At 40.7% G+C, this 16,275-nt stretch overlaps 1 protein-coding gene across 2 annotated transcripts in view; it reads left to right on the top strand.

Annotated features, from left to right (window-relative positions):
* LOC121574018 (janus kinase and microtubule-interacting protein 2-like) overlaps positions 1 to 16,275 on the top strand; it is a 52,340-nt gene that overhangs the window by 33,537 nt on the left and 2,528 nt on the right. For both annotated transcript variants that reach the window (XM_041886527.2, XM_041886526.2), the window contains exons 14-19: positions 3,484 to 3,585; positions 3,697 to 3,750; positions 3,871 to 3,936; positions 4,040 to 4,108; positions 4,556 to 4,633; positions 4,956 to 5,159. In XM_041886527.2, the coding sequence (XP_041742461.1) occupies positions 3,484 to 3,585; positions 3,697 to 3,750; positions 3,871 to 3,936; positions 4,040 to 4,108; positions 4,556 to 4,633; positions 4,956 to 5,159 (573 nt within the window). The remainder of the gene's footprint in view (positions 1 to 3,483; positions 3,586 to 3,696; positions 3,751 to 3,870; positions 3,937 to 4,039; positions 4,109 to 4,555; positions 4,634 to 4,955; positions 5,160 to 16,275) is intronic.

Here is a 16,275-nt window from a genome sequence, read left to right as displayed (position 1 = left end):
TTTTACATTGTAGAATAATAGTGAAGACATCAAAACTATGAAATAACACATATGGAATCATGTAGTAACCAAAAAGGTGTTAAAAAAATCTCATATTTGAGAATCTTCAAATAGCCACCCTTTGCCTTGATGACAGCTTTGCACACTCTTGGCATTCTCTCAACCAGCTTCACCTGGAATGCTTTTCCAACAGTCTTGAAGGAGTTCCCACATATGCTGAGCACTTGTTGGCTGCTTTTCCTTCACTCTGCCGTCCGACTCATCCCAAACCATCTCAATTGGGTTGAGGTCGGGAGATTGTGGAGGCCAGGTCATCTGATGCAGCACTCCATCACTTACAAAGCCTGGAGGTGTGTTGGGTCATTGTCCTGTTAAAAAACAAATGATAGTCCCACTAAGCCCAAACCAGATGGGATGGCGTATCGCTGCAGAATGCTGTGGTAGCCATGCTGGTTAAGTGTGCCTTGAATTCTAAATAAATCACAGATAGTGTCACCAGCAAAGCACTCCCACACCATAGCACCTCCTCCTCCATGCTTTACGGTGGGACCTACACATGCGGAGATCATCCGTTCACCCACACCGTGTCTCACAAAGACACGCTGGTTTGAACCAAAAATCTCCAATTTGGACTCCAAAGGACAAATTTCCACCGGTCTAATGTCCATTGCTCGTGTTTCTTGGCCCAAGCAGGTCTCTTCTTATTATTGGTGTCCTTTAGTAGTGCTTTCTTTGCAGCAATTAGACCATGAAGGCCTGATTCACACAGTCGCCTCTGAACAGTTGATGTTGAGATGTGTCTGTTACTTGAACTCTGTGAAGCATTTATTTGGGCTGCAATTTCTGAGGCTGGTAATGAACTTATCCTCTGCAGCAGAGGGAACTCTGCATTTTCCATTCCTGTGGCGGTCCTCATGAGAGCCAGTTTCATCATAGCGCTTGATGGTTTTTGCGACTGCACTTGAAGAAACTTTCAAAGTTCTTGGAATGTTCCGTATTGACTGACCTTCATGTCTTAAAGTAATGATGGACTGTCATTTCTCTTTGCTTATTTGAGTTGCCATAATATTGACTTGGTCTTTTACCAAATAGGGCTATCTTCTGTATACCCCCCCTACCTTGTCACAACACAACTGATTGGCTCAAACGCATTAAGAAGTAAATAAATTCCACAAATTAACTTTTAAGAAGGCACACCTGTTAATTGAAATGCAATCCAGGTGACTACCTCATGAAGCTGGTTGAGAGAATGCCAAGAGTGTGCGAAGCTGTCATCAAGGCAAAGGGTGGCTATTTGAAGAATTTGTTTAACACTTTTTTGGTTACTACATGATTCCATATGTGTTATTTCATAGTTTTGATGTCTTCACTGTTATTCTACAATGTAAAAATAAAGAAAAACCCTTGAATTAGTAGGTGTGTCCAAACTTTTGACTGGTAGTGTATGTGTACAGAGTAATTTTTATATGTTGACCTATTTCAGCATATTGATAATGAATTTGGACATTTAAAACCAGTATTTTAGTCCCGTGTAGCTCAGTTGGTAGAGCATGGTGTTTGCAACGCCAGAGTTGTGGGTTCGTTTCCTACGGGGGACCAGTATGAAAAAAAATACGGGAAAAAAATGTATGCACTCACTAACTGTAAGAGCGTCTGCTAAATGACTAAAATGTAAATGTATTTTGACACTGGGCTGTAAATGAAAAATCCATGACAACAGGAAGCAGCAACAGTATCATTTTCAACTTATGTTTTAGGAATATAAATATTTATAACAATATTTTTATGTAGCTGTCCAGTGTTTCCAGATTTCTATGAAAAATGACCTAGAATTACTTAGGTGTGGGCGTATACCGGTCATTAAAAATATTCATGCAAGTAGACCACTGATTGGCCAGCTCATCCTCCTCTAGACCGCTGATTGGCCAGCTCATCTTCCTCAGGAGTATGACATCATACTCTTTGAGGAAATCGCAATCATTTTTTAACAGTCTGTTTGAGATACAAGTTTGAGGTGGGGTTTTCAAAGTGCTTTTTTCTCCAATTAATGCTTTGACCACAAATACGAGTATAGGACGAGTCAACCACATTATTTGGGTATGAGTTAACAGAATAGGAACTTTTAAAAGTTACATTTTCACTGGACAGCTACTTTAACAGGATTCTACTGAATCAGGTAAAAAATACAGAATGAGTCCAAAAACGTGCTGTGATTTATCGATTTGATTATACAACTGAAATCGTGAAAATATATTTGTATTTTCTACTAGAGGTGAGCCTTTATGATTGACAAATATCAATGAAGCATACATTTGAGTGGAATCACAGCTGTTTAAAGAAAAAAAGAAAAGAGCAGTGGTGACATGGAGAAAGATAAATCATGGGTTTGTAATATGCCCACCAATAGATATATAGCAGATTTTTGTTTGTGTCTACACAAATATTTAGATACATTATAAACATTATATCAGTAGTGCTGAGCGATTAACTGAAATGTTGGTTATTTTCGGGTTTTATTTTTTTTTGTATTTTTTTGTGAGCGCAATGCTCAGTTTCTCTAGAGATAGACGCAGTCCGAACTGTGCGATGTAGTAGGAAGTTGTAGTTTTCAACAGGCCAATATTCTACATGGTTTAGCTCAGAAAACATGGTCATTAATTACATTGATCATAATCAATTGTGCGACTACTTGTCCGGTCTGAGGCGGAGAGAAGAGACAGAAGAACGTGGGATTAAGAGGGATGGAGAGAAGTTGCTTCGTATTCTCTATCTGAAAATACGTGATCTAAGATTGATAGTTGGTATTCAGCAGTCAATCAAGTATGCCTTATTTACTTTGAAGAACTACTAAAATAGTGATTTTGTCAGACAGCATAGGCAGCAGCTCTATAGAGATGAGATGATGACTTGGAATGAAATATTAAAGTTGTCAAATAGGCCTAAAACAAATGTAATATACACAATGTGAATAAATGATGGTTGATAAGTGATAAGTGATAAGCAGTAATGGTTAGTCACTACCATCATGGGACTTTTAGTAAAGTGTTTTATTCTATGTTGTTACAGAATGCAACCCAAATAATGCATAGTGCATTTAATGTCCCACAAAAAATTATTGAAATCTAAATCGAAAGCCGTGATCATTTTTAAAATAATCTATCTGAAACCGAACCGACCTCAAATAGCACTAATCGCTCAGCACTAATATCAGTCATGTCTCTGGGACCTCTGTATTGCCCCCCCCTCCTCCTCCCATGGCCAGGCTCAGACAGGCTCAGAACACAGGGCTTTGTGCATTCTGTGCTGCAGTGGAGATACTGCAATAAGCCCCCAAAAGGATGGTGCTTCCATCTACTGGATAGAGAATAAAACAGCAGAACATGTCCCTCCACAGACTCCCTCCGCAGTCTTCTTTGTCCAATCATTCAATCTGTTTAACCAATGCTGTTAACTGATTAAATAAATTACATTTTCCTCCTGTAGGAGCGTGAGCGGAAGTCCCCTCCGTTTAATCATCTCCGCATGCATCCGTTCTCCGAGGGTGTCAGCGCCCTTCAGATCTACTGCATGAAGGAAGGAGTGAAGGTATAACCCATCTCAATATCTCATTAGTATTATAAGACATCATATTTTGTCTTTCTGCAAAGAAATGTAGGTGAAATAGGATGCTGATTGTTTATTTTGATCCTTTCCCAGGATGTCTGTATACCTGACCTGATCAAGCTGCTAGACATTCTGGGTGATAACGGGGTAAGTCTGCTTGGAAGGGCTCTATAATACGTTATTACTGATGTTTTGCTAATTAAGAATCACTCCTTTGCGCGAAGGATTGAAAGTCAAGGTTGTTTAACCTTTTTTTTGTTTGTTTAGAACTTGCGAAATGAGGAGCAAGTGGCCATTATTCAAGCTAGCACTGTCCTCTCTCTTGCTGAGAAGGTATGCAAATACAATTATTGATGCTTAGTTCAGAGTAACTTGTAAGCAATAGAATAGCCATTTATATAGCGTTGTTTCTTATCTGCGTTTTGTCTCCCCCTAGTGGATACAACAGATTGAGGGCACAGAGGCAGCGCTGCACCAGAAGATGATGGATCTGGAGCTAGAGATGGTGAGTCCCTTCTCCATTCACATCACATTTTAGCAGACGCTCTTATCCAGAGCAACTTACAGTTAGTGAGTGCATACATTTTCATACTGGCCCCACGTGGGAAACGAACCCACAACCCTGGCGTTGCAAGCGCCATGCTCTACCAACTAAGCTACAGGGGACTCACTCACAGTCACTTCACACGGACTGGGCTTGACTTGAGAAGTTTTTACTCGGTTCCATGAAACTAAAATGCCAGATTGCTGTGCACAATACGATGGAAGATATGCTCAAAGAACTATAATTTGTGCATTGTACATAAGTACAAAAAATATTTCAGAATTCGAAGGCGTATAGACAACACTACCTATCACTAACTGTTGCGTGATGTTAGGGACTGGTGAGGTTGGTAATGAGTTCTTCAGTATTAAGATCAGAGCACTGACCAGAGAGCACTGTCCTCCACAGGAGATGTTCTGCAAGCAGAAAGGCTATCTGGAAGAGGAGCTGGATTACAGGAAGTCAGCCCTGGATCAGGCCTACGTGGTGAGTACCCTCTATAGATGCATTCCCACTCTTTCAGCCACCTACCTTTAAATACAGGCTTACTTCTTTATTGGCCTCAAAGGTGTTACATTTAATATACGCTTTGAACATACTGTAAGGGTAACATAAATGTGTGTTTGTGTGTGTGTTTGTGTGTGTGTGTGTGTGTGTGCGTGCATGCGTGCGTGCGTGCGTGCGTGCGTGCGTGCGTTTGTGCGTACACCTCTCCCCTAGCCAGTACCGACATACTATAAATGATGAATATCTACACATATCATTATCGTCACTGTAGCTAACTACTCCCTCGACCTTCCCCCCACAGCAAATCCAGGAGCTGGAGGCTACTCTGTACAACGCACTGCAGCAGGACAAGGTGATCGGATACGGCGAGCCTCTGAGTGACATGCAGAAGGACGAGCTGCGTACATCCGTGGAGAAGTTACGCAGGCAGATGCTGAGGAAGAGCAGAGAGTTCGACTGTCAGGTCCTGGCTGAGAGGATGGAGCGGCTCCACCAGGCCCATCAGGTATACAGTCATATGTGACCTATCACCTGGGTCCGGTGCTATGAGGCAAAATTTGAAATAGTGTTTTTTACATTGGATAAAACTAGAGACTCTGAGCTAGAAAATAAAATGTAACATACACTGTAGTTGAGGAACAATGAGAAAGTAATTCTAAACTTGTAACCCCACTTTTGAGAAATGGCCCTTGAATGTTTTGGTACACATACTGGAGAGCTATACATTTACATTTACAATTACGTCATTTAGCAGACGCTCTTATCCAGAGCGACTTACAAATTGGTGCATTGACATTATAGCCAGTAGTACAACCACTTTACAATGTTTTTTTATTTTTTATTATGTTTTAATTTTTTTCCTTTTTTTTATTTTTTTTTTATTTTTATTTTATTTATTTTATTAGGGGGGGGGGGTAGAAGGATTACTTTATCCTATCCCAGGTATTCCTTAAAGAGGTGGGGTTTCAAATGTCTCCGGAAGGTGGTGAGTGACTCCGCTGTCCTCTATATTGAAGATATATATTGAAGTAGCAATTGAAAGAGAACACTTTGGAGATTATGGGGAAATTGTCAGACCAATTGTGAGGACACAACAGTTCACCCGATACAAGACTAAAGTTAGAAATGTATCAATATCACAGACCTGATTTGCCCTAATGAAAAATGCGTCAACCCTCCTACAAATATGTCAATTTATTATAATTCACATAATAATCAAATCAACCTTATGATAGGTAATGATTTATATATTTCCAAAAGAAAGACGCATATACAGTATTTGTTCATCGACATCTTTATGTTTTGTTAATAAAATAATGATAAAAAATACTGTTTTAGAAGTGGGGGGGACATAATATTTATATATATATATTTTTTAATCCAGTCGGATAAACACTCCAAAACAGCCTACCCGACCGCTCTGAGGCATCCGCATGGTCCTAAAGCACACCGTTGCGTCGTTTTGTATCACATTCCAATTATAAAACTGGGGTGCACATGTCCCCCCCCATCCCCAGTGAAAGTTGCACCCCTGATGTCAACTACATCTCAACTACATTTTAGTTGCACTTCCCCCCAGCTCCACGACCACGTGGAAAACCTTGCTGAGATGATCAATGTATTTGTTGCATTGTATCGTCAGTTTCTCAAGCCAAAAATACATCTTGATGGCCTTCACCAGTTCATCTTTGCTTGTAGGCTTGGCAGAGTTACGGATGAATGTTTTCAGTTGATGCCAAACAAGTTCGATCTGGTTTAAATCAGGAGACCTACATGTAGAAATATTTAGATATACTGTAGGCCTACCGTAGGCGAGGTGAGTCTCACTAGTGTTAAGTAATGTGCTGTGAAAAAGTGTTGTAGGTCTACTTACTCTGCTGGCGTCTTGACCCAGTTTTGACCCTCATTTGCATTGTAAACCTGGGAGGCAGTGTGTTTTGGGTCATTGTCTGCATTTGAGAGTGATCGCACATCATCATACTGTATGTTCTACAGCATAATCAAAGTGAGGACAGTGGGAGGTCTGCTGTACACTTATGGCCTATTGTAACCTGGAGTCACACCTTTCCAGTACTCCTCACCCCACCCTAAACTCTGCCCTTAACACAATTACCATTCAAAAATGATCTGTTTATCTGCTAATTTTTTCATTGAGACCAAAGAGAACAGAAGGAATGGACATAGTTTTCAGCAAGCCAGTTTCTTTCTATGGTGCTACCCGTTCCAAAGGTACGGGCCATATGGAGAGTCAGGTGGCATTGGCGGGATGATGGGACGGGATGTGGGACGGGATGATGGGACGGGATGATGGGACGGGATGATGGGACGGGATGATGGGACGGGATGATGGGGCGGGATGATGGGACGGGATGATGGGACGGGATGAAGGGACGGGATGATGGGACGGGATGATGGGACGGGATGATGGAGTCACAATCCATGCCAGGCACACCTGTGAGCTCTGGAACTCCACCTCCGACAGGCAGAGGCAACAATCGTGGCGGGTTCGTCAGGTCATCGGTTCACCCTGACATTTCCATTCCTCTTCCTCTTCTTACACCAGAACTTGATGAACTGCTCACCACGAGTGATACCACGAGTGGACACAGAATACAAACTGGGATGGATCCTGAGGCACATTTGGCTTACCAGTGAACCTCCGAGTGTTCATCATAAATACTGTGTTTCAGAAGTTTCTGTCCATCAGTGGTGCAACCCGAAAAAGCATTAAAGACAGAGTTAATGAGTACTTGAGGTCGCCGTGAAAGTCTGGACATGGCCTGCTCTCCCTTATCTAAGGAATTAGGCATAAAGTATATGTAGGCTACAGTAAACATCTCATTGTCCTATTGGTTTTTGGCACACGGCACGGTAGCCTAATAAACATATGCATTTTGAAACAATAATACTTTTTTTTAAACTACCACTGTAGATGCTGTGTTTTTATTTTTAGAATACTGTTCTCTGCTTACAATAGTGATGGACATTGGTCACAGTTAGATTGATGAGCCATTAAATTGGACAGCCAAAACCCTCATAATAGATCATTGTTGATCGAAACTAATTTATATCTAGCCATCCAGATACAATGACAAATGCAACAACCCCTATCAATATGTCAATTTATTATAATCCACATAATAATTCACCCTAAAAAAAATCCCCCAATTACTGGCTCTAATTTCTGGGTGTAAATATATTTGACCGTCATGCTTATCGGTCTGTTGAATAATTTGCATAATTGTATTTCTCAACTGGTAATGAAGCGCGACTCCCTTTCACCATTCAAGTGCAGGCAACAGGTTATCAGCGCGTCACCCACCACTTTACAATGTGAGCTGGAGGCATTTTGAAAACATGTTTTCTAACACTTGTTTTTCACAAGTATAGCAGGTTGTGAACTCAGCAAACAACATTTCCACTCTGAGAATGAGAATGGTAAATGACTGTAATTAATACATTCATTCAATACATTGGAATACAAAAGAAGCCATCCACCCATGATGGGCTATTAGCAGGACAATAGACTCTTGCCAAGTTTATTTCTATTTTTAGGACTTGAAATGTATTAATGGATGTTTAATGGATGTTTGCCTACTAATGATAATGACATGAAGAAGGAGATCAAGAAGGAGTGTAGGAGTAGCTAGCTCTGCATGCTTATTACAATATGTGTGATTAATATTCTTTATTTTTTTCTGACCATTTCGAACAGTGTAAACGACACTGTACAACAAATACAATAATAATTTACAAACAAATTATAATCAATCCCATATAGTCTGTTCTAACAAAAAAGTGTTTAAAGTTTTTAGTACAGCCAAGATTAAAAACATTTGAATTAATTCCTGAATTCAATTGCTTTTGTGACATCTTGCAGTTTATTTGTTGTTTAATTATTCAAGGCTCCTTTCTCTTCTCTGTGCTGGAGTTCTTTTAAAAACTTGATGGTATAGCAATAGCCGAATAAACTTGACATTAACTTGAATCTTCTCTCTTCATTTTACCCACAAACAAAATCACTAATAGTGTAGTATAGTCCAATGTAGCTCAGTTGGTAGAGCATGGTGCTTGCAACGCCAGGGTTGTGGGTTTGATTCCCACGGGGACAAGTATGGAAAAAAAGAAAGTATAATTTAGCAGCTTTGACATGCATCATCCAAACGGCGGCTGAAGGGCAAATGCGATCTAATGCCGACGTCTCGGCGACATCTTGCCAATGTGCAAACGCTCTCCATACTACGTCGGCCCGATGTATCATGTATACATCGGGCAGACGTCGGCGAGATGTATGTGTGCTGTCTGGTGTGATGACATGCACAAATGCACGAATGATTGATTGATATATATTGAATTAGGCCTTTAGGCCAATATGTAAGTTATGTTAAGACCGCTACAGTAAACAGGACTCTTACTCCTACAGCTCCATGTCATTTCAGTAAAAACCTTGGACCCATGTGTCCCTGAATTTACCAAAATATGTGTATTTTACACTCTAGCAGTAGCTCTACATTAAGATAAATATCATAAAAGACAAAAACTTACTGAGCATTTCATCCTCAAAGCGCCATGATGGTCTGCCACGCGGTATGCATATTAACAGTAAAATAGCCGGGACTCAACGAGTAGCCTACCAATAGCCGCCAGTCTAATAAATCAATTTAATATACACAATCACAAAGAAATCCATTAATATTTTGTTTAGGAAGGTCATAAAAAAAAACATGATACTAAGACAATTTATTTCAAAAGAACAGAATGGTATGTTTTAAGATGTATTTCTCTCTGCTATAGTAGCTGAGGCTATGGTTGCTTCATGTCAACAAAATTAATTAACTTGTTATGCTCTTTCAGATAGGGTATAGCAATCAAAATGTCTGGCCTGCATGGACCGCTGTAGGATTATTTGGGAAAGTAAGCAAGCGCCAACAAGCTTTATAAAGACGCCATCAAAGATGCCCTCTGGTGGTTTCAATAAGCATTAACGGCTGTACCAACGGGCACTGTAACATGCTGTACCATACCGCAGCATCCTGCAAGCTGTGCTGCAGTATGATGCACCTTTTAAATGAGGAACCACTGTACACGCCATTTGATGACTTAACATGAGGGATGACTCAACAGATGAGGCCAGTCAGTTGGACTTATAGCTGAGCTGGTTCAGTGAACTTGGTCGTTCCACCAATTCGGTGCCTTTTGAGATGTGTGACTTGGTGATTTGATTTCACCTAATTGTAACATTCTGTCATAAAGAGCACATGGTCAACTTAATAAAAAACATGTTTTCCCATCTCAAGAGGTTTTAAATAAAACAATTACTATAGTAAGGGCCTATTAAGTGCCAAATAAAGTAACAGGGTTTGGAGATTTCATCTTAAATCAGCCATACATCCCTATGTGACAGGGGAAATGGAAGCTTGTTGTGTGCAACAGGGAGGGGGAATTTAATGCAAATTTTTTAAAGCCTGTTTATCTATGGGTAACAGGGTTGATGTTTTATGCTTGACCCACTCAGTTTTCCACCACAAAACACCAGCAAATGCCCCAAAAGAGTAGGACCAGTTCACCTGCTTTTACACTATGATTTGACTATTAGATGTTTAATGTTTTCTTTGAAAAAAATATTTTCAACATAAAAGTTTCACCATATTGAAACAAGAGTTCAGTTCACATAACAGGGTTGGCCTTAAAAAGAGGGATAGGGTTTTTCTTTTTCTTAAAATGAATCACTAATCACATGAAATAAATGATAATCTTCAGAAATGACTTGGAGAAACATGGAGAAATGTTGGGGTTATTTGGGTTAAAATCTTCCAAGAAGTCACAGAGGCTGCACCGAGGGACATGTCAATATGCTGAATTGTGGCACTTTAGCAAGTCTTTATTCATATGTGACCGACCGCCTCGATTCGGAATATGTAGCAACATTTTAAATGGTGTTTTTTACATTTGATATAAGTAGATGGTATATGGTATATCATACAATGCAGTTGAGGAACAATGGGAAAGTAATTCTGCTTTGAAAGTTGATAAACTTGTAACCCCACTTTTGAGAAAATGGCCCTTGAATGTTTTGGTACACCTACTGGAGAGCTCTTCTTTGTCTAAAGCCATTCAGCATCGTTCACACCCTCTTAAGCCTTAGTCCCACCCATCTCTTTAAGGATTCAAATGTGAGGCCATGTGGTAAACACACGCTATTTCAAATATAATCTAAATGTATTTGTCACATGCACAGGATACAGAAGGTGTAAACGGTACAGTGAAGTGGTTACTTGCATAGTAGCAATATCAAAAACAGAAAGTGTACAGATACAAATATTTTATTAATATTTAATCGTTATTAGATAACGCTAACCTGACACACATGTCTAAATTGATGGGTCATGTGAAGGAAATGCCCCTCATCCACTTCTAGCTAAGTGGATGGGTCACTATTGTCTAGACATGTAGACATGTTCATGAAATACAATCGATGGCCGTAATCACCCCCAGACACACCTGCTAATTTGATGAGTCATGTAATAATCCGGCCGAAGTGGAGTCTTTTGTTTAGACATGTAGCTACAGTACCAGTCAAAAGTTTGGACACACCTAGTCATTCCAGGGTTTTTCTTTATTTTTACTATTTTCTACATTGTAGAATAATAGTGAAGACATCAAAACTATGAGCTAACACATATGGAATCATGTAGTAACCCCAAAAAAGTGTTAAACAAATTTGAGATTCTTAAAAGTAGCCACCCTTTGCCTTGATGACAGCTTTGCACACTCTTGGCATTTTCTCAACCAGCTTCATGAGGTAGTCACCTGGAATGCATTTCAATTAAAAGGTGTGCCTTTTTAAAAGTTAATTTGTGGAATTTCTTTCCTTCTTAATGCGTTTGAGCCAACAGTCGAGTTGTGACAAGGTAGGGTTGGTATAAAGAATATAGCCCTATTTGGTAAAAGACCAAGTCCATATTATGGCAAGAACAGCTCAAATAAGCAGAGAGAAACGACAGTCCATCATTACTTTAAGACATTAAGGTCAGTCATTCCGGAACATTTCAAGAACTTTGAAAGTTTCTTCAAGTGCAGTCGCAAAAACCATCAAGCGCTGTGATGAAAATGGAGGACGCCACAGCAAAGGAATACCCAGAGTTACCTCTGCTGCAGAGGATACGTTCATTAGAGTTACCAGCCTCAGAAATTGAAGCCCAAATAAATGCTTCACAGAGTTCAAGTAACAGACACATCTCAACATCAACTGTTCAGAGGAGACTGCGTAAATCAGGCCTTCATGGTCGAATACTAAAGGTGACCAAGACAAAGGAGATGATTGTGGACTACAGGAAAAAAAAGAGGACTGAGCACGCCCCCATTCTCATCGACGGGGCTGTAGTGGAACAGGTTGAGAGCTTCAAGTTCCTTGGTGTCCACATCACCAACGAACTATCATGGTCCAAACACACCAAGACAGTCGTGAAGAGGGCACGACAAAGCCTATTCCCCCTCAGGAGACTGAAAAGATTCGGCATGGGTCCTCAGATCCTCAAAAAATTATACAGCTGCACCATCGAGAGCATCCTGACTGGTTGCATCACCGCCTGGTATGGTAACTGCTTGGCCTCCGACCGCAAGGCACTACAGAGGGTAGTGCGTACGGCCCAGTACATCACTGGGGCCAAGCTTCCTGCCATCCAGGATCTCTATACCAGGCGGTGTCAGAGGAAGGCCCTCAAAATTGTCAAAGACTCCAGCCACCCTAGTCATAGACTGTTCTCTCTGCTACCGCACGGCAAGCGGTACCGGAGTGCCAAGTCTAGGTCCAAAAGACTTCTCAACAGCTTCTACCCCCAAGCCATAAGACTCCTGAACAGCTAATCATGGCTACCCAGACTATTTGCACTGCCCCCTCACCCCATCTTTCTACGCTGCTGCTACTCTGTTAATTATTTATGCATAGTCACTTTAACTCTACCCACATGTACATATTACTTCAACTACCTCTACTAGCCGGTGCCCCCGCACATTGACTCTGCACCGGTACCCCCCTGTATATATAGCCTCCCTACTGTTATTTTATTTTACTTCTGCTCTTTTTTTCTCAACACTTTTTTGTTGTTTTATTTTACTTTTTTATTTAAAATAAATGCACTGTTGGTTAAGGGCTGTAAGTAAGCATTTCACTGTAATGTCTGCACCTGTTGTATTCGGCGCATGTGGCCAATAAAATTTGATTTGATTTGATTTGATTTGACCAATAAGAAGAATAGACTTGCTTGGGCCAAGAAACACGAGCAATGGACATTAGACCGGTGGAAATCTGTCCTTTGGTCTGAAGAGTCCAAATTTGAGATTTTTGGTTCCAACCGCCGTGTCTTTGTGAGACGCAGAGTAGGTGAACGGAGGATCTCGGCATGTGTAGTTTCCACCGTGAAGCATGGAGGAGGAGGTGTAATGGTGTCGGGGTGCTTTGCTGGTGACGCTGTCTGTGATTTATTTAGAATTCAAGGCACACTTACCCAGCATGGCTACCACAGCATTCTGCAGCGATACGCCATCCCATCTGGTTTGCGCTTAGTGGGACTATCATTTGTTTTTCAACAGGACAATGACCCAAAACACACCTCCAGGCTGTGTAAGGGCTATTATACCAAGAAGGAGAGTGATGGAGTGCTGCATCAGATGACCTGTCCTCAACCCAATTGAGATGGTTTGGGATGAGTTGGACCGCAGAGTGAAGAAAAAGCAGCCAACAAGTGCTCAGCATATGTGGGAACTCCTTCAAGACTGTTGGAAAAGCATTCCAAGTGAAGCTGGTTGAGAGAATGCCAAGAGTGTGCAAAGCTGTCATCAAGGCAAAGGGTGGCTACTTTGAAGAATCTAAAATCTAAAATATGTTTTGATTTGTTTAACACTTTTTTGGTTACTACATGATTCCATATATGTTATTTCACAGTTTACAGTTGAAGTCGGAAGTTTACATACACCTTAGCAAAATACATGTTTCACAATTCCTGACATTTAATCCTAGTAAAAATTCCCTGTCTTAGGTCAGTAAGGATCAGCAATTTATTTTAAGAATGTGAAATGTCAGAATAATAGTAGAGAGAATTATTTATTTCAGTTTTATTTCTTTCATCACATTCCCAGTGGGTCAGAAGTTTACATACACTCAATTAGTATTTGGTAGCATTGCCTTTAAATTGTTTAACTTGGGTCAAACATTTCGTGTAGCCTTCCACATGCTTCCCACAATAAGTTGGGTGAATTTTGGCCCATTCCCCCTGACAGAGCTGGTGTAACTGAGTCAGGTTTGTAGGCCTCCTTGCTCGCACACACTTTTTCAGTTCTGCCCACAAATGTTCTATAGGATTGAGGTCAGGGCTTTGTGATGGCCACTCCAATACATTGACTTTGCTGTCCTTAAGCCATTTTGCCACAACTTTGGAAGTATGCTTGGGGTCATTGTCCATTTGGAAGACCCATTTGGGACCAAGCTTTAACTTCCTGACTGATGTCTTGAGATGTTACTTAAATATATCCACATCATTTTCCTTCCTCATGATGCCCTCCTGCAGCAAAGCACCCCCACAGCATGATGCTGCCACCCCCGTGCTTCACGGTTGGGATGGTGTTCTTCGGCTTGCAAGCAATCCCCTTTTTCCTCCAAACATAACGATGGTCATTATGGCCAAACAGTTCTATTTTTGTTTCATCAGACCAGAGGACATTTCTCCAAAAAGTACGATCTTTGTCCTCATGTGCAGTTGCAAACCGTAGTCTGTCTTTTTTTTGGCGGTTTTGGAGCATTGGCTTCTTCCTTGCTGAGCGGCCTTTCAGTTTATGTCGATATAGGACTCGTTTTACTGTGGATATAGATACTTTTGTACCTGTTTCCTCCAGCATCTTCACAAGGTCCTTTGCTGTTGTTCTGGGATTGATTTGCACTTTTCACACCAAAGTACGTTCATCTCTAGGAGACAGAACGCGTCTCCTTCCTGAGCGGTATGACGCTGTTCGGGTACTTCGCAATAGACGAGAATAGATATGACTGGACTTTAAACTGTTCGAACGAACTTGAATGGCGCTCAAGAGACTTTGATGAGAAGGGAGCGATGGGAGTATTTTGATCGTGACTCGGGACTCGAGGGCAAAGACTTGAGACTTACTTGTGACTTGCATAACAATGACTTTGTCCCACCTCTGGTATTTATACTTGCATACTATTGTTTGTACAGATGAACGTGGTACCTTCAGGCGTTTGGAAATTGCTGATTTCTTTTGATTTTCCCATGATGTCAAGCAAAGAGGCACTGAGTTTGAAGGTAGGCCTTGAAATACATCCCACAGGTACACCTCCAATTGACTCAAATGATGTCAATTCAGAAGCTTCTAAAGCCATGACATCATTTTCTGAAATTTTCCAAGCTGTTTAAAGGCACAGTCAATTTAGTGTATGTAAACTTCTGACCCCCTGGAATTCTGATACAGTGAATTATAAGTGAAATAGTCTGTATGTAAACAATTGTTGGAAAAATTACTTGTGTCATGCACAAAGTAGTCCTAACCGACTTGGCAAAACTATAGTTTGTTAACAAGAAATTTGTGGAGTGGTTGAAAAACAAGTTTTAATGACTCCAACCTAAATGTATGTAAACTTCCGACTTCAACTGTACATCTTGTTTGGCCAGCTTTGTGTCAAGTCACTCCGGTTCACACTGACTGTGGCGTTTGCAGAAAGTAGCCCTTCACTTTTTCCTATTGATCTGTTTATAGCGCCTGTTAAATTTAGGGCATCAATGTTGTTGAGAAAAGTAGCTAAACTGTTGTTGTTCTCGATGGCTAACGTTATATATCTTTAAAAAACAGTGCGGTAGAAAGGACTGTCAACACATACTGAACAGCTCACGTTATAGACAGAAGCGTGCTACTTAGCAGACCAATCCAAACTCATCTCCTGGCATGTCCGGCCCATACATTATCTCAGCCAATCATGGCTAGTGGGAATGTTCCTGTCTTTTTCCATGGCTAAACCAACTCGTAATGTAACAATTTTATTCATATTTATGGATGGAATAAAAGTTTGTTATTAAGGCACATGAAAGTTAATATGTTCCAGAAGGCATTTCTGCCCAAAAACTCATTTTGAGAAAGAATTAATGTTTACGTTCAAATGCTGCTCCTGTGAAGTAGTGATATGCGACATACGCCTAGTTTCCTGAAACGAGTCACATATAGAAAATCTAATTTATTGTATTCCCTCTGTGGTCTATATTAAAGGGCACTTCATTGAATATAACAGGCTTTTACAATTCGATATTGGTGCACAATTTCTACTTAAAATATCAAAGGGACGCAAAAGGCACTTATTTCGTGGAACGACCCAACTATGTTTGCTCAATGAGTAGCCTTGTCTGACACTTTAGACCTGAATGTTTGTGCTAGTTCCCAGAGCTAATGTCCAGCTCACTGGACTAACACATTTTTTTGTCATAAAGACATCCCAGGGTCGATACCTGTTGGTTACACCAGCAGAACCCTGGCCTGATGCACCTGCATACCTGTATAAGTCAACATATGGCATACACTTCCTTTGATGATTTAACTTGAGGGATTCACACCTGCACCCGCCT

This window comes from Coregonus clupeaformis, chromosome 9, assembly GCF_020615455.1.
Source record: "Coregonus clupeaformis isolate EN_2021a chromosome 9, ASM2061545v1, whole genome shotgun sequence".
Taxonomy (NCBI): domain Eukaryota; kingdom Metazoa; phylum Chordata; class Actinopteri; order Salmoniformes; family Salmonidae; genus Coregonus; species Coregonus clupeaformis.
This window is presented reverse-complemented; position numbering and strand designations above follow the sequence as displayed.